Source organism: Notolepis coatsorum (genome assembly GCF_963971535.1).
Source record: "Notolepis coatsorum genome assembly, chromosome: 6".
Taxonomy (NCBI): Eukaryota; Metazoa; Chordata; class Actinopteri; order Aulopiformes; family Paralepididae; genus Notolepis; species Notolepis coatsorum.
The window spans coordinates 80,354,054-80,373,930 of NC_140170.1; the positions used below are offsets into that span (position 1 = coordinate 80,354,054).

Below are 19,877 nucleotides of genomic sequence, written 5' to 3' on the forward strand. Positions count from 1 at the left end.
CTACCCAAATGCAGCACTGAACGGCACAGGAAGTCCTTCATTCCAACAGCCATCAGACTATATAATGCATCACTGTGCCTCACTGCATCACTGAGCACAGAGAGGCAGCTCAATAGTGGCAGGAGGCCGCGACTAGCGGCCTCCAGGCTCCACAACAGGGGGCAGTGACTGCTGCCAGACATTGATCTAGGACTTATAGGAACCCAAGGAGGACAATACACTACCTGAAGCATACTGCACCTTGTGACACTGTGAATACTGGAATATATATTTCATTTAGTTAGATTTAAATTATAATTATATTGACCAAATTGTTTACACTGCTTCCCCCATGCTCAGTATATTTTTACTGTATTTATTTCTGTATATTTTATTTCATTTTATTCTATTTTACTCTACTCTTATCCTAGGCAACTTGATTTGATTTGTGTTATTATTCTAATTTGTGACCTGTCCTGTCTAAATGTTTAAATGTTGAGCGATTTGCAGTGCCAAATTTCCCACGGGATAATAAAAGTATTTCTATTCTATTCTATTCTATTCAACTGCAGCTTGGAGGAATGCAGGTGGGGATTAGGCCAGCGACGTGAGCCCCTAATACGAAAATGCCGGTGGAGGTCAGAATGATCATCATCTTCTAGACACCCCAGTGGCGAAGACATTATCGCTGTATTTCCTCGAAAATAGTGAGAGAGAAAACAAAGATATAATGTCAACGTAGCTCCTTCTCCTTTCTTCAATATTTCAGCAGTCTCAAAGTGGTGTATACAGGCACTTGCCGTGGTGAAAACTAAAGAAGGAGCTGTTAGTATGGCCACACCCCTGCTTATGTAGAGGAGCGGATGGGGGTGTGGCCAGGCAGATGAGGTGTGTAAAGGTGCATGTGAAAATGTATTCAGTGCTAATACTGATATGGAAGAGTATTACAGTAGACGCAGAGCGGAGCTATACGATATATAACCATTGTTTATAAAGTCTCATATTATGAAATTTAATGATTTGGTTTACTATAAAACTATGCAAATAATGTACAGAGCTAAAGCAAAGGTACTCCCAGATGGGGTGCAACGGTTTTTTTCAATACATGAAAGAAAATATGATTTGAGAGATATTTGTAAATTTACTGTTCAAAAAGCTAAGAAATGGATTAAAAGGAGGTGTATTTCTATTATTGGGGTTAACTTGTGGAACAATGCTGATATACAGTTAAGAATGAGTAATTCGATTTTGGTTTTCAAGAAAAAGGTTTGTAAAGCTATTTTTGAAAACTACAAGGGTGAATAACACTGTTTTGTTTGCTTTTTTTTCTTTTAGAATACTGTTTTGGAATCTACATTTTTGTATTTTTTTGTAAAGCTAATTTTGAAAACTACAAGGGTGAATAATACTCTTTTGTTTGCTTTTTTTCTTTAGAATACTGTTGAGTCTAATTTAAAAAAAAATTGGTAAGAATATAGGACAGGCACATATAAGCACTATGCTTCAGTCTGTACCTTTTCAGTCACTGTAAAAATCAAATATTGATAAATGATGGTGTATATTGTATTGTGTGAGATGATGACTGAAAAAATTACTACTACTACTACTACATCGGTTGCAAAATGAGACTCATTACAATGAATTCATAAAGTGTTGACTGTAGGGTACGAGTGTTAGTGTCTAGGTCACATGGATAAAGTCTGGGTGACTGGGTCATGCGTAGAACAGGGTGTCCGGTCCCAACAGAAAGCCCACCGGAGCGATGGAGCCCTTCAGGAGAGCCGTTACCTGCAGGGAGTTGCTGGAGAGAGAGAGAGAGAGAGAGAGAGAGCTGTGGAGAACATCTAGAAGAACAGCTCATTACTCCGGCTGTCAGGATCAATGTGGTCTCAGCGGTGAAGGAGGAACGCTACATGCTACATGCTGAGCAACACCCTGTCAACGGCACCTCAGCCAGAATGGAGAAGATAAGGCAAAAGGAGAGAGGGACATTAACCCTTTCACTACCACACTACAGAATGTCAACCCTTTCACTGCCACACTACAGACCGGCTGATTTGTGTCAAGATTATAAACGATATTCAAGCGTTTGTAACTAGTTATAGTAGAGGTAAATTGTTTCTTATCAAAACTACCCTGTGCAGCTTTACATATCAAAAGTAAAAGTATACATATTCTATATGACATTCTTGTCTTTCAGTGTGTGTATTCAAATCTTGTTACATTGACCTCTGTGGTGCTGTTTTATGCTGGCTCCGATTACGTCCTCTTGAAAGTTGGCAGGCATGGAATTTGAAAGTAAATACTTTTTCATCAATTCATGCCATGTTTTGTATGCTAAATCTTTTTCCTTAAAGTAACTAGTAACTTTTGGGTTCAGATAAATGTTGTGGAATCAATACAACAAAATGTGTAACAAAAAATAAAATAAAAAATAAAACACTCAAGTTTTCCGAATATTTTACATTATATGCGGTGCAGTTCTTGGCTGAAAATACTTTCCACCACTATACTGTATGTACTTGTCAGATGTATGTACTCCTGACATGCACATGTGTAGATGGTGTGTCAGTAATATAGGAGATCATGAATACATGTAATGTGAATTCTAGAGTGTCGATACAGGGGTATATGAGCAATTCTGGACATCTATACATGTTCTTTTTATAGGTTAGTTTTCTGCATGATGAGAGGCAACATGTTGGGACACTTGGCATTCCATACGCTAGCTGTGCAAGAGGAATAGTTTCTTTGCTTTAGTGTTATTTATGAGCCTGAGGTAATCTCTTCCACACCAAGTAAAGCTACAGTAGTGCTGCTATCAGCCTGCACTAAAACATGGAAATGTCTCCAGTCTCAAAGCATCTGGCACCTAAGTCGGGACCGGTGGGGTTTCTCTGATGCCCATAAAACAAACAACCTTTCCACACGGTATGGTTCATGTAAACCAATAATAATGAGAAAATAAGCAACCTTTTCTTTTATTGATTCCTCAGAAGTGGTCATTGTTGGAAAGAAACAACATTGTACAAGACATGCAAATCATACCAACAGCACTGTGTAGGTGATGCATTGCTTATACATGATTTCATTGTGCTTCCAATGATTCTTTTTATTTGTTATTGAACCTTTATTTAACCAGGCAGGTCAATTAAGAACAAATTCTTATTTTCAGTGATGTCCTGGCGAGAGGACAAAAGGTCCCCTCTGTTGCGACTCCCACCTCGTCACAACTCGTCAAGCCTAATCAGACGCAATCGTAAACAGCTGGGCGCACGCGGAGACACCTGCTCCATAAGAAGCCCGACAGCCCGTCTATCAGTGCTTGTTCATACTGATCACTTGTGGTTAGTCTTACCTAAAGAATATTCAAGTCGTAGCATTATTCTCTCATGTTGTTGACTAACCTGGCTTCGTTACTTTGTTTTCTCCAGTGTTTTGGTTCTTTTGTTTTTCTAACTGGCGTTGTTTTCTCCTCTCCTTCAAGGATACCCTCATCCCCGGCAATCACTGTTTCGCTCCCTGCGCTCTCTCTCTCCCACTTGTGTCTCTGGACTTCTCCCCCGTTCCTCACGGATGGACAATATCCCTGGATAAATCCCCCTCCCTCTGTTACTGGACTGGTTAGTACACGCAAACGAACAACAGCACTGCACATCTACATACTGTATTGCACCACATTAGTTTTACACGCTAGACACGCATCCATACACATACATTAAACTGTCTTACACACCTCATTCACATTTACACTGCTGGCATCCACATACTTCCCCCCACTTAGGTCCTGTTAGTATAGGTTTGTTTATTCCCCTTGTATTCCTTTTGTTTATTAAATCTGGTTTATTTATACATCTGTCTCTGTCCTGTGTCTGTCTGTCTGGAGTACTGCCACTTTTGACCACTTGGTTCGACCGTAACACCCTCGAAGGGAACAAAGAAATAAAATGAAATAGAAAAGAGACAGATGGTACAAACATCACAGAGGTAAGAGAAATGATTAAAACACACATCAAACAAACAAATTAAATTACATACATGAAGCAGAACAGTCAAATTACAGTCAAAAGGCTGGGTGACAGTTGCAAGTGTGTAATATATAGAGAGAATGGGAATCAACATGTGCAACAGTCAGCTAGGGACTATGGCAGTTTCTGCTTAAACGCATGAAATGACGGAAGGGATGAAGTTTTGGAGAGTCATTTGCTGCAGCCTGCCCTCCAAGGACCCTCTGAGGTCCCCGGATCCCACTTTGAGAACCAATGCCCAGGGTGACTGGGTCGTGATGCAGCATAGCTTAATTAATCAACAAGCACAGAATCTGTACAGGCCCATGGCACATGTGTGGCAAAGAATAACGACATGGTTACTCAAGATAATCCAGTGTTCTAAACCGTTACATTGAGGAGTATAGAAGTACCCTTGTCATAACACTCCAGTTGATACTTTTTTTACAGCACAACCTGGACACACCAATTATCTCCAGTGAAACAGAAACAAACACACAAATAGCAAACAAGTAAATAAATGAAATAAAAAAGACAAGACGATACAAAAACAGCCGGCAACACACAGAAACAAGGCAAGCTAATAAAAAAAAAAATACAAATTAACAATAGTAGTACATAAGCTCACATTTCTTTATTTCTTTATTTCAGATCCCCATTAGTCACTGCCTCAGCAGCGACTATTCTTCCTGGGGTCTGGATCCAAACATATAAAATTAAACAAGAATAATCAATAAACAACATAAAAACAAAACAAATATCAATAAAACACCAATAAAATATACAAACAATTATAGAACATTAAACCAATTAAAATCAGACATACAACCAAATATGTATGCCAAATTTTCTAATATAGAACAAAAACAAATATCAATAAAACAACATATCAATAAAACAACAAAGACAACAAAGACAACAATAACAAATATCAATAAAACAACAAATATCAATAAAACAACAAAGACATCTCGGAGCAAACTAAAATGTGCTCAAAAACAGCACAACATTCCATACACTCATACTCTAATACTCCTCATAACCACTAGACAAACACATTCCAAAACAACACATAACCCAACACAAGAACCCATTCATTAGACACAGATTAGACCTAACCAAAATCAACCTCTTTCTGCATTACAGCCACTCGTAGTCTCCTCTTGAATCCCACCTTACTGGTAATTGAAACCAAATATTGTGGAAGTCTATTCCAGTAGGACATTGCCCTGTACATTACAGTTTTCTTTAAGGCTTCAGTTCTGGGTCTCGGCAGGGCGAACCGACCCTTCAAGGCTTGTCTAGTGCCATAGCCATGACCATCACTAATAAGCACCAGCTGCAAAAAGAGGCACACAGGTTTATGCAAAGTATAAATATTTCTCATAAACAAAATAAGACTACACACTAGTCTCTCATTGACTCTCATCCATGACAGTTCCTTGTGCATTTTCTCAACACTGTTTCTAATTGAGCTATGCAATGCAAGTCTTGCAGCTCTATTTTGAGTAAGCTGTATTTTATTTAAATCTTGTTTGGATGCATTTGACCAGATTGCTGGACAGTAGTCCAGATGTGACAAAACTAGTGATTGTATGACTTGCTTGGTAGCTGTGTCTGTTAAAAAATAGGCATTCCGTCTAATAATTGAAATACTTCTGCTCATTTTTGTTACAATATTGTTAATGTGAGTTGACCAAGAGAGTGTTTCATCTATTATAACTCCAAGCAATCTGGCCTCCTTAACTTGCTCAATATCTGCACCCTGCAAAGAAATATTTAATCTGTGATTCTCTCTCTGAGCATGCTTTGAACAAATAATTAGACATTTTGTTTTGGATGCATTTAGTTTCAGCTTATTTACCGTGACCCATTCAGAAATCTGCATTAACTCGCTTTGAAGAAGACTGCTGAGGTCTTTGGCATTGCTTGCCGAAGCATATATTGTAGTGTCATCTGCATAAATGGAACTGCTTGCATTTCTTAAACTTTGTGGCATATCATTTACAAATATTGAATATAATAATGGTCCAAGGCAACTTCCTTGAGGAATGCCACATTGTAGCGTTTTAAAGCTTGATAAAGTTCCATTAAACAGGACACATTGTTGTCTCATGAATAAATAACTTTTCATCCAGTTAGTAGCTGAGTGTTTGAAACCATAATCAGCTAGTTTTGTAAGCAGCAGTTCATGATCAATGAGATCAAAAGCTGCGCTAAAATCTAACAGTACTGTACCAACTAATAATTTACAGTCAATATTTCTTAGCCAATCATCAGCCAATTGTGTAAGTGCTGTGCATGTTGAATAGCCTGGTTTGTAAGCATGTTGAAAGTCAGAATTTATGTTATTAAGGGAGAAATAATTTTGAATTTGTTTGAATGCAATTCTTTCCATAAGTATACCTAAAACAGGTAAAATACTGATTGGCCTACTATTTGGTCCAGTGAATGATTCTTTTCTATTTTTTGGTAGAGGAGTGACCTTAGCTACCTTCCATATTTGCGGATAAATTCCTTCCTTAAGACTCAAATTGAATATATGACATATCGGACCAGCAATACTTCCAGCTGATAGCTTCACAAGTCTACTGTCCAGATTGTCGTGACCAGAGGGTTTGTCACATTTCAATTCAGACAGTAACTTTTCAATTTCTGAAAGATTTGTGACCAAAAATTCAAATTCACATTCTTTGTCCTTCATGATCTGACTTTTTATAATTGAATCTGATAAGTTTCAATGATCTTGCACCACAATCATACAGCACTATAGGATCCCATCAGTGTTCAATAAAGGGCATACAGTGAGCCACAGAGTCCTGACGGGATATTCACTGCGCTCATCACTATATGTATGCACCACATACCATTCACAGTCCACAATCCAGTGGATCATCTTGAGTAACCTTGTGATTTCTGGAAAAGTACATTGTTGAGTTTTTCCAAATGTACTTTTTGGCACATTGAGCCCCACAAACCACAATGCTCAGTATTGGAGTGACAGCAGGCATCTCTATACTGTAGCAGACACCTCCAAAAATCACTCCCAAACTGTCTGGATGGATAGATGGCACTCTAAATAAGAGGAAAATATATGTTTTATTTATTCATTTTTATTTTGGTTGTGAACTGCCTCTTAAAATGTGTTTATTATTCTTTTAAATGTCATCCCGCTGATCATGAAAATGTCAAATGTAAGTATGCATGTGAACACCATGCTCATTTAGGAGCTTGTATCTTTCCTCTATTACCCTCCCAGACACTATCCTTAATTATATATAAATTTAAAAATACACTGGCCAAAGAGATGTTTGTATGGAATGAAATGACTCAAGTCTGAAAACCAAATAAATTAAAATGCATGTTTTCTTCATGTCAAACATTCGTTTTCATTGTGCTGATGGTAAAGTATTAGTACATTTACATTTAGTCATTTAGCTGATGCTTTTATCCAAAGCGACTTACAAGTTCTATACGACAAGTCATCAGGAAGGGTACAACTCTTATCAGCTGAGTAACAATGTTCATCAAAGTGTTGCGTGCTACAGTGTAGGTTAGTTTATTAGGACAAGTGCATGACAGTAAGGTTAGTTAGGGTTAGAGTTTTTTTTTTTTTTTTTTATATTATTTCAGATAATGGTTGAAGTGCGTCTTAAGTCGACGGCGGAAGATTGGATGTGTTTCGGCTGTCCTAACTGGGGTGGGTAGTTCATTCCACCATTGTGGGGCAAGGACTGAGAATAGGCGGCATCTCTTAGATGACCCTCCCGGAGCTTGGATAGGAGTAGGTCTGAGGCGGCCAGAATATGCAGAGTGTAGGGGTCTTGAGGGTGTGTAGTTAGAGACCATTGACCAGAGGTAGGCGGGAGCGGTTCCCTTTGCCCCACAGTATGCTAGGTCGAGGGTCTTGAAGCGGATACGTGCAGCAATGAACTGAACTAAATGTTTAAATGTAATTTGATTGTTTATGAGATTAAACGCCAGCAACATGGTCCACTTTGGGTTGTGCACAATATAATTATTCAAAAGAAAGACTGCCACTACACCCTCTAACAACTCATGGGGGGGGGGGGGGTTACATTCAAACAATTTGAATCTTGTGCACGGATCACACATACAACATTATAATGTTAATGTCCATCAAAATATTATTTAAAATGTATGGCAGCCATCTTAGGTGTACCACACATACACGCAAGGACTCCAGGAAGAGGGAAGAGCCCATCTTTCACGCTCTAGACTAGTTACAGTCATCTCTCCTCAGGACCACGGAGAGCTCCTCCCGCCCGCTTCCCTGTGACTGGCTGGCAGGAGGAGGCCATCGCTCGCTTTTGACTGAAGGAGCCACACTCACTCATCCTCACTCCTCCTCCTCTCAGTCTCATCCTCCTCCTCTCTCATCTTCTCCCACCTCCTCGCACATCCGCAGCGGTGACTGGCGAGTGAAAAAACACAGAAAATACGTAAGCATCGACGAATCCTCGGCGCAGGCGGAGAAACGCTGTGTGCCTAGTATCCGCGCAGCCAGGCTACTACCTACCACACAGACCTCTTCAAGCGTTATCCGCGTTGCCGACGTCTCTCTCTCTCTCTCTCAAGCGAGCGAGTAGATTCATCTGTATCCCAAACTTAAATAATATTTTGCAATAATACGCGGTGCAGATATATATAGGACGGTGATTCTCGGGGGAGGAGGGGGGTGGGCATTCGCGACATCCCTTCAGTTGGTTGTTATTACAGGAGGGGGAATTGCGTATATAGAGAGAGTATCTTTCTCTGAAGCAGCAGCGAGATGTTGGATCCATCGTCCAGCGAGGAGGAATCGGATGGTGGGATAGTGGAGGAGGAAAGCAGCAGCAACAAGGAGGTAACGGCACCCCAGCAGGCCGGAGGATCCCGCATCTCCCCGAGCCGGACCAGCGAGAGCTCGGGTGGTAGTGGGGGTCTGCAGGCTCCCAGCAGCGGCGGCCGCAGCGGCAGCAGCGCCCGGCCGACCAGCCCGAGCCCGTCGGCCGCCAGTGAGCAGGAGAAGGAGGATCTGGAGAAACTACAGAGGGAGGAGGACGACCGTAAGAAGAAGCTGCAACTGTACGTCTTCGTGATGCGGTGCATAGCTTACCCGTTCAACGCGAAGCAGCCCACCGACATGGCGAGGCGACAACAGAAGGTAAGGGCCCCTCTCTGTGCAAAGGCATCATACATAATCAGCACTGTATGCCGACGAAATGTCTCCTTTCGTATCATCGCAGACGCTGTCATTGATGACCCACATAAGGCATCGAACACTGTGTAGGTTTAGCCACCACAAGGCCTACTATACCCCACAACAGTGCGGGGAGTTCTTATTAGCCATGTCTCATCGAAACCACTGGTTGTTTTCTTGACGCAAAATATTGAAACCATTCGTCCATAACACGAGGACATAACGGATAGCGAAAGGGAAACATGGCACTGCAGAGCAATGCAGACGGTGTGTGCAGCCTGTGTCCATTCACACAAACACACAGGCTTTACTCAATTTAATTTAGTCAATTAGGCTATAGAGAGCCCATGCACAGCCGTTCATCGATAGGGCTTTCAGTAGAGAGTGAAAGGCTATTTAAAACAAGGAAGTGTCATTGCCCTTGTTGGCCCACATCTCCGTGAAGGTTTGTATAATGTGCTTCCTTTGGGTAAACCGCTATGGCTCTTCTATGTCATTTCCTGCTCGCGGGTGCATTTAATTTCATCCCATTTGCGCCATCACTTATCCCGTCAATACGGTCTCCCAAGGTGACTTTTTATGCACAGACCTCCTGAAGATGGGTGCGTGTAGAATTTCCCCTCTCGACAGTTAGTCTTACAACAGAACCCACAATATTAATCACAACACCTTTTTCCTGCATATCATGCCCACACATGCCTCTATTACATTTTGCTACTGTTTTAAGGGCCAGGATGTATAGGCTACAATAATTCATTACAGTCAAGGAGACAAGGCCGAGACCATGTTTTCAGTTATTCAGCTGTTGACATGTTAGATGTAATTTTGGGACATGTTGTTCCTCTGTGGCTCCCTGGTCTAGGGCCACTGGCATCACATAGGTGACAACTGACATAACACAAAAACAATTACATTGTCCTCCATTTCCTAACCAAAGAAATGGCTTGTTAGCCTTACTACATTCAGATGGAGTTTTGCCTCACACTTTGACCAGAGATGGGCTACAGTATCTGTGTAAACTGATTAGCAATTCCAAGGTCAACATGTTCCCTCAGTGATTCCGCTATTTATTAGGCTACAGTGACGTTTTTTAATCCATCAACTAGCCATAGTATTATGATGCCAAATCCCTGTCGACTCAATGGTTGAACGTGCTTGGTTCAGTTAGCCTCCTTAGTACTGTTCACGTCACAGAAGTATAGTAACTCATACGTCCCTACTCAATGCTACCGACAATTCTCACATTTCACCGGATGGAACAGTTACACTATATCCATCAATACACAATCTTCCTAGATAATGTGGATACAGTATTAACGAATTCCATCCCTTGTCCACATACCGTATGAGTGTTCTTCAGCCATGCTTTCGTTAACCCTTTCACTACCGCACTACAGAAGGATAACCTTTCACGACCACACTTCTGTAGTGTGACCACACTACAGAAGGTAACCTTCTGTAGTGTGGTAGTGAAAGGGTTAACCTTATGTAGTGTGGTAGTGAAAGGGTTAACCTTCTGTAGTGTGGTAGTGAACAGGTTAAGCCTTTTGTAGTGTGTGGTAGTGAAAGGGTTAACCTTCTGTAGTGTGGTAGTGAAAGGGTTAAGCCTGTTGTAGTGAAAGGGTTAACCTTCTGTAGTGTGGTAGTGAAAGGGTTAAGCCTGTTGTAGTGTGTGGTAGTGAAAGGGTTAACCTTCTGTAGTGTGGTAGTGAAAGGGTTAAGCCTGTTGTAGTGTGTGGTAGTGAAAGCGTTAACCTTCTGTAGTGTGGTAGTGAAAGGGTTAAGCCTGTTGTAGTGTGTGGTAGTGAAAGGGTTAACCTTCTGTAGTGTGGTAGTGAAAGGGTTAAGCCTGTTGTAGTGTGTGGTAGTGAAAGGGTTAACCTTCTGTAGTGTGGTAGTGAAAGGGTTAAGCCTGTTGTAGTGTGTGTTAGTGAAAGCGTTAACCTTCTGTAGTGTGGTAGTGAAAGGGTTAAGCCTGTTGTAGTGTGTGGTGTGGTAGTGAAAGGGTTAAGCCTGTTGTAGTGTGGTAGTGAAAGGGTTAACCTTCTGTAGTGTGGTAGTGAAAGGGTTAAGCCTGTTGTAGTGTGTGGTAGTGAAAGCGTTAACCTTCTGTAGTGTGGTAGTGAAAGGGTTAAGCCTGTTGTAGTGTGTGGTAGTGAAAGGGTTAACCTTCTGTAGTGTGGTAGTGAAAGGGTTAAGCCTGTTGTAGTGTGTGGTAGTGAAAGGGTTAACCTTCTGTAGTGTGGTAGTGAAAGGGTTAAGCCTGTTGTAGTGTGTGTTAGTGAAAGCGTTAACCTTCTGTAGTGTGGTAGTGAAAGGGTTAAGCCTGTTGTAGTGTGTGGTGTGGTAGTGAAAGGGTTAAGCCTGTTGTAGTGTGGTAGTGAAAGGGTTAACCTTCTGTAGTGTGGTAGTGAAAGGGTTAAGCCTGTTGTAGTGTGTGGTAGTGAACGGGTTAACCTTCTGTAGTGTGGTAGTGAAAGGGTTAAGCCTGTTGTAGTGTGTGGTAGTGAAAGGGTTAACCTTCTGTAGTGTGGTAGTTAAAGGGTTAAGCATGTTGTAGTGTGTGGTAGTGAAAGGGTTAACCTTCTGTAGTGTGGTAGTGAAAGGGTTACGTCTGTTGTAGTGTGTGGTAGTGAAAGGGTTAACCTTCTGTAGTGTGGTAGTGAAAGGGTTAACCTTATGTAGTGTGGTAGTGAAAGGGTTAAGCCTGTTGTAGTGTGTGGTAGTGAAAGGGTTAAAGCTGCGTATCATGTCTACCGGCGGACAGGGTAAAGCAGAGTTCAGCGTTATAGTCTGGATCTTTCTGCTGACTCATGCAAGTGTAGCTTACATGCCATGCCACGGCACCAGCTGCCGTGTTTTTACTTGTTTGTTTGTTTGGTTATCTATTTATTTATTTGATTGGTTGGTTGGTTGGTTGGTTATTTACTGTAAATCTACTGTATCTACTGTTGTCCGTTGTCCTCTCAGGTTCAGGACTATGCGTATAGTCTTCCAGGGACACCCTGATGATACACACTCCAGCAGTTGCCCACCTCCTATGGTTTGCCACTGAGTAATTGGAGCAGGTGGAGGTTATTACGTGACTTGCTCAAGGGCAAGCCTCAACAATCTGCTCTGTGATTTCTTTCCTTCCCCGTTCGGGTCAGTTTGAGAGTCCTTGGGTTTTTCGACTCCACGTGAAACATCCTCACTAATAGATGATGATCATGATGGACCGACTATATGTCAAAAGTAGCAGGAGGGTCAATAATGACATTTGCAGCTAGCGAACAGCTCACAGGAGTTATAGAATACAGCACGTATTGTGGTTATGACAGTGACCATGATTGAGAAAAAAACAAACATGGCATAGATGAGGTCATTTGGTAACATTGTTATAGTTATCAAGTGTAATTACGTGATTATCAGTTAATTATCAGTCTCATTTTTGCTATTTGTTATTATTACAGTAGCTGTCATAATTAGACCCAGGCTACTGCATTGTTTTACTATTGTTTGTGAGCTTGAAGGAAGGCTCCAGCCTTTATCAGAAAATGCCATTTAGATGAATACCATTCCTCATTGATAATATGTATTGTATTGAGGTGCCCTTCAACCTAAAGTTGGCCCAAAGGTTAACTGCAAAATGTAATACGTTGCACATTGTCCATTTTGGTTGTTCTAGCCACAGGAATAAAACATTATTTATTATAAAACATGAAAACATTTCTGTAATGAAAGGACTTAAAAGCCCACTGTGTAGCTTGTGGAGCAGCCCCATGATAATCCGTTATTAGGAGCCCTGGCACACCGACATCAGTGGCTGGGCAATCACAGTGAAACAGGCCCAGGCGGCAGGGCTGCATGCTGGGCTGCTGCTGCATGCAGTACTGTAGCCCTCTCAGTAGGACAATTACAGGCTGTCACTTCCGGTTGAGGTTCAAGGGGAAATTATTTCTCTTTCTTCGTCAAAGATTGGTGTTCTATGGCAGTTTGAAATAGTACAGTGAATGTTGCTGTCCAAAATATTACAAAGCATCAAGCACGTTTGGTTAAGTTGACATATGGCCAGTCACAGACCAATTACAGTAATATTCATAATATGGTGATGCATCTTAATTACAACTTAATATGAGTGGACATGCATTCTAATTACAACTTAATATGAGTGGGCATGCATGGTAATTACAATTTAATATGGTGCAGGCATTCATTGTAATTACAACGTATGGTGTTTGCATGCATGGTAATTATTACAATGTAATATAGTGCGGGCATGCACTGTAATAACAATTTAATATGGTGCAGGCATGCATGGTAATTACAACTTAACATGGTATTTGCATGTGGTAATTGCAACTTAATATGGTGCAGGCATGCATGGTAATTGCAACTTAATATGGTACAGGCATGCATGGTAATTACAACTTAATATGGTGCAGACATGCATGGTAATTACAACTTAATATGGTGCAGGCATGCATGGTAATTACAACTTAATATGATGCAGGCATGCATGGTAATTACAACTTAATACGGTGCAGGCATGCATGGTAATTACAACTTAATATGGTGCCAGCATGAATGGTAATTAGTAATTACAACTTAATGCGGTGCAGGCATGCATAGTTAAGTTAAGTTATTTATAAATGTTTTACCCAGGGTAGTGCACATCAATCAACATATTCAGTTTCCACATCAATGTAAATGTGCCAGAATTAGCTAATTATCTAGTTTTCATCTGTAGTCCCTGCCTACCATGCATGTCTTTATGGTGTGGGAGGAAACCATAGTACCTGGAGGAAACTCACGCGAACACAGGGAGAACATGCAAAATCCACACAGAAAGGCCCCCTGCTGGGGTTGGAACCAGGACCTTCTTGCTGTGAGGCAGCAGTGCTAACCACTGTACCACTGTGCCGCCAAAGTTGTAGTAATTACAACTTTATGATGGCTGGGGATTCAGTAGATTTACAACTATTCAAATTCTATAAAATATCACAATATCCACAATCTCATCGAGAAGGCATGATGAAAATCATAACCAGTGACACTATACTATAAGATGGTCATATCGCCCAAGCCTGTCAAAATGCAAGTCAAGTCTCATAAGTCAAGTTGTTCATAATTCAGACAGGGTTGTCTTTATGCTTTTAGCAACAACAAAAAACTGCCAAAAAGTTTAGTTAAATGATAGTTACAGCTGCTGTGGGGTGGAAGGGTGAGCTACGACCATCATCAAATATACACAAATTCGTATTTATTTGAATACTGTCACATTCACATTCTTATTGTACATTATCTGAGAATATATATACATTTAACTCTTATGCCCCCCTAACGATTTTGCAGAGTTGTCACGTTAGTGCATGAAAAGATTGCATCACGTTCAAGGTCATAAAAAACTTAATTTGTAATATTTCGTTCCAATTCTTTTTTTATGAATACCACTATGAACCTAACTCAACATATCTATCAAAGATTCCAAATATTTCCGTTTGTAGGGTTATGGTTAGGGTTGGGTTTAGGGTTGGGGTTGGGGTTAGGGTTAGGTTAGGGGACTGTTGATCAAGTGTTTGGGTGGGCACGGGCACAGGGATGAGATTTTACCTTCTCCTAATCTTTCTGTCTGGGTAACCCTAACCCCCTAATGGCAAGAAATAAACCACTATGGACGGTTTGAAAGCTAATATTGTTAACTTTTGTGTTGGAGGGTTTCAAAATCTAATCTTTTCAAATTCTGTGAATATATGGAAAATAAGCAAACGGACACAATTTCATGACATAATAATCAACACAGCCATCGTTGTACACAGAAACACAAAAAAATATAGGCAAAAAACACAAAATAGTCGCTAAGGGGGCAGAAGAGTTAAATACAATTTAAAAAAGCGAATTCATACCTTATTGATTCAACGCTGTTTTCATCCGCCATATATTTCTCTGTTCTAGCCTCTCGCATGAGTGATTGACAACCATGGCTACCAATGCGGTACAGGCTTTTCCCTAACTACCTATTACCCTGATTGGTTGGAAGCCTGAGCCAGTGAGCCACGCTTAAACTTTCAGAAAGCATTACTCTGTACTGGGTGAAATTGTTTTCACATTATTACGCTACTCATCGGTGACTCTCGCACCTCCTCCGCGGCACATCTTCTGTCTTCTTGTCTGCCTCCTGGAAGCTGCACAGCCGCTGAGGGCCCACCGCTGGGGGACTGTGCTGCAGGCCCGCTGATTTGATTGTGAACTAGATTGAGATGCAAGTCAGTGGCACGCTGAGAGATGGATGAAGTTAGTGTCGCTGTAATCTAGTAGCAAGCTCAGCAATTGATTTTTGGTCCTCCCATCGTGGATTGTTCCTGCACAGGGCCGGAGCTAGCAGACTTGGTGCCCCAGGCACGCCCCAAATAAAGAGAAATAAAAACACATTTTAAAAAAAATATCTAAATATTGGTTGCAGATATAGAAGGGGCGCAAAGGTTTCTGCCCAGCAAATAATAAAAACAAAATAATAATAATAATAATATATATTATATATTTCTTTTATTTCTTTGCTGGGCGCCTATGTCGCTTATAGGAAGCTCAATTCTACTTCAAAACCCTCGTTTTCCATAATAATTAATTTTGACATTGAACACAGAAGGTCTACATCTACAACAACAAGGTCTACAGCAAAGAGTAATTATTGTTGACGACAAATTCAGAGGACATCATTGGTTGTTATCTCTGGTGTTCAACCTCATTTCCCTTTGTTCTGTCTAGTAAGGAGAGGGATGAATAGATAAACGGACGTGTAGCTCAGTGTGCCGGAGAAGAGCAGCAGGAAGAAATATTGAAGATTGGGAAAGAGAGTAACGATCAACTCACTGGTTAGAACGTGGACTGCCGCTGGTGGATCAATGTAGACGCTGGAAAGAGAAAAAGCAAAAGCACGATTAAAGTAACTCTAGCTAACTCTTTGTCGATGCAAACTCTAATGTCTGCACGACAGAGCAAAGAACAGGAAAGAGATCAGAGAGGACAGAAGTTACGTTCTAAGAGAAAAAAATAAAAACGTTATTCATCCCCACGGGGACATGCAGACCTGTGTGATAGCAGCGACAGTGAAGGAGAGGAGAGAAGAGAAGGGGAGAAGGAGAGGAGAGGTACAGGTAGGAATAAGGATCCAAGCAACCAGGATAATATGAATAAAAGAAAGTATAGATAACAAAATAAAGATAAACATGATCTGCACTGGTCTCTGGGTGAGTGGACAGGTGAGACATATGTACACTCTATCAATAACGTCACTATGCGTGCATGTACAGCCCGCCCAAGTCTATATAGCTAACCTAAGTTTACCATGTACAAATATACAATACTAACTCCATACTTAGTCTACCCCGGTATAAATAAACAGATTAAACGGATCTTGGTCTTATATTATAAATGTACATATCCAAATATGATTGAAAATGTGACTACCGTATGTGAGTCCATGTGCAAAGTCTCAACATGTGCAATGTCTCAACACTTTGATGAACATTGTTGCTCAGCTGATAGAGTTGTGCCCTTCCTGATGGCTTGTCGTACAGAACTTGTAAGTCGCTTTGGATAAAAGCGTCAGCTAAATGACTAAATGTAAATGTAAATGTAAAGTGCTCCTGAGTCCTTGCAGGGTTCAGTAAAAAAGTATCAAATCTAACAGTTCTCGAGTTCTCCAGCAGGGGGGGGGTCTTTGCGATCTCATCATAGGATGCAATAAGGCCAGGGGAAATTGGTGCCTTGAAGTGATAATCCACAAGATTATTGGTGATGAGTGGTCGTTGATGATTTCTGTACTGCATTTATTTGCTGTCCATCTTGACAAGTTTAGACTTACTGAGTATGTCTTTAATTTATTCCAAACTAACCTCTGTTGCTGCTGGTGACATGAAATGCATCACTTCCTGTGTGCTGCATGGTTTTCCTAGGAACAGCACATGTGGCAAATGTAAAAAAAGTGTTCATGAACTGGGTACAGGTGAGAGTATCAAAACAGACATGGTTTGCATATGAAAATGTACAAAGTTATTACTTTTAAAACAGTCCATTCTAACCTGTTAAAATATTTGATGGGGGAAGATAATAGATGACGGAAGTAATACATATCAATTAGGGATGTCCCGATCACGTTTTTTTGCTCCCGATCCGATCCCGATCATGTGATTTTGAGTATCTACCGATACCGATATTTCCCGATCCGATCAAAATTATTTTTTTTATTTTTTTTTATTCAACAAACATGACCATGTTCACGTCTTAAACTCATACTGAGGCCTTAGTTTTGGTTTTAAATTGCATATCATCATTCATTTATTTATTGTCACACAGAGCAGAAGAATTTTGCCAAAACAAACCAATAGTATCCAGCTGCAGAACAGCAGACCATCCACACTCTCAGACCCAAACGCATTTCCTTTGATTTAATTATACATCAAATGATTTATGAAGTTAACTTTTCACCTGGATAACGTCAACATTCAGGGTGAATGTAATGTGAGAAATTGGGATAAAAAAAATTTAAATAAAAATTATTTGGGTCTGAGATTGTGGCTGGTCTGCCGTTCTGCAGCTGGATACTATTGGTTTGTTTTGGCAAAATTCTTCTGCTCTGTGACAATAAATAAATGAATGATGATATGCAATTTAAAACCAAAACTAAGGCCTCAGTATGAGTTTAAGACGTGAACATGGTCATGTTTGTTGAATAAAAAAAAAAAAAGTAAAAAAAAAAAAGAAAAAAAAAAAAAAAACGTTTTTTTTTTTTTTTTTTTGTCGATCCCGATCTTCGGAAAATCACGTGATCGGCCCCGATCCCGATCACGTGATCGGATCGGGACATCCCTAATATCAATATAAACTGAAATCTATACAGTAGATCTAATCTATAGGATAGCTATACATGAAGGGAAAGTGATGATGAGCATTCTGACCATTGGAGGTCTGGCATGGTTTATATTGAGAAAAGTAGCTAGAATGTATTGCCTCAGGGAGAGGGCTATTTTTGTTATTGGTCAGCCTCACAGTCACTCGTACACATTTTGGCCAATCGGCCAAGGGTGCGTGGGTTTTGCTCCGTTGTTCGGTTCCAACCAGTATGGGAACAACTGCCTTAGGCATTTAGCTAGGAAGGACACAGTGTATTAGATGTAGAAGCGTCCACAGAGTGCATTGTCTGTGAGCTGCCACTAGGGGCAGAGCGGCTAACCACGAGCAGGTAAGTGAATCTGTTATGGAGGTTCTTTGCGTCTAAAAACGATTGAAGAGTAAAAATACAACGAGAAGAGTGCACTCAGTAGAGTGCAGACCTCCAGCAAGACCAAACGATGTTGCCATTAGTTTCACCTGCAACACTTTACTGCAGGCGACAGATATTTCTAGTCTCAACAGACCCAGGCTATGAATCCACATGGTGGCGCTAGAGGAAAGGTCGCAGGGTCACCGAAATCAACAGGTTTCCTACTTTAGGGGTCATGAATATCCACAGCTACCTTTGTGTCTGTAAAAGTAATGGGTCAGAAGAACTCAGAGACATGGCTCTAGAAGACAGGTAATGGTGTCACCAAAATCAAGAGATTTCCTCCTTGTGGGGTCATGAATGTGCACAGCAAAATTTTCTGTGATATCTCATTCTCAGTTTGGCCTCGATGGTGGCGCCACTGTCATATCACCTTTCCCCCATTTTAAATGTGTGTGCAGCATTATTACCATCGCAGTTATCATGTGATTTATTTCTCTACCTTCTAGTCGCCATTCGCTTCCCATTCAGATCCCAACAATAACAATCAAAATTCTAAATTTAGTGTAGTAAAATCAGAAACCTTTCCATGGCGGACTAAACAATTCTCACTTCCCTCAAAGAGTCATGTGGATTACACATAGGTGGGCTTACTGCCCCCCCCCAACCCACGGGTTCCATTCACCCCAATGACAGATGAAGAGGTTTTGACCGAATGTGGCCATCTGTTTCTTTACTATAGAAATCATGGTAGACTAGTATGGGACTGACTCACGTTTTTCTGACCTGTTTGCATTCTGTGCAAAACAAGTTAGAGACATTCGTGACAATAGTGACTGTGTAAAAAGTCCCACCCACTTAGTAGACAGGACTTGTTCCATTTATATCCCATTGGCACAGCTTGGGATGCGTCATCTTGCTTATATTCAGTATCATCATGGAGGAGATTTGCCTTGTCTTATGACGCATAAAAAAAACAACGTTTTCCAGTGAAAATCCTAAGGCTAAACTATTAAACAGTGGCTTTTTAATGCTTCACACAGGCAAGGCCATGTACAGATTTAGTTTATCGTGATACACAATAGTTCAGGTATGTCAGGATGTATCTGCTGATATAAGGTGACAAGCAATGGAGGAGAGGACTTAAACTAGAAACAGGCGACTAGGAGTAGAGCTGGGGGGGGGTGACACAACAGGAATTAGACACAGGAGTTACAATAAATGCATCGAAGGAAATGGCAGTGATTTGGTGCGGGCGAGAATCTCTCCTGTTATGGTCCATGTTTTTTTTGTACTATAGATTGATTAAAAAAACGACACTGTGCAGCTGTCAGCGATGTGACAACTCCGTTTCACAGCTCCTTCCGAGATCGGAAGAGAGGAAGTGTCTTCTTGTTAAGATTATTTGGGTGATGAATGTTATCATGACCGGAGATGTAGATAACTG

At 40.8% G+C, this 19,877-nt stretch overlaps 1 protein-coding gene across 1 annotated transcript in view; it reads left to right on the top strand.

Moving 5' to 3' along the window:
* Window positions 1–8,778: 8,778 nt before the first annotated feature.
* The window catches only part of LOC311230547 (calcium-dependent secretion activator 1-like), a gene marked incomplete at both ends in the record, with an annotated part of 154,270 nt that continues 143,171 nt past the window's right edge, over window positions 8,779–19,877 (top strand). Inside the window, 1 exon segment of the mRNA XM_084316855.1 lies at window positions 8,779–9,153. Coding sequence (XP_084172981.1) covers window positions 8,779–9,153 — 375 coding nt within the window.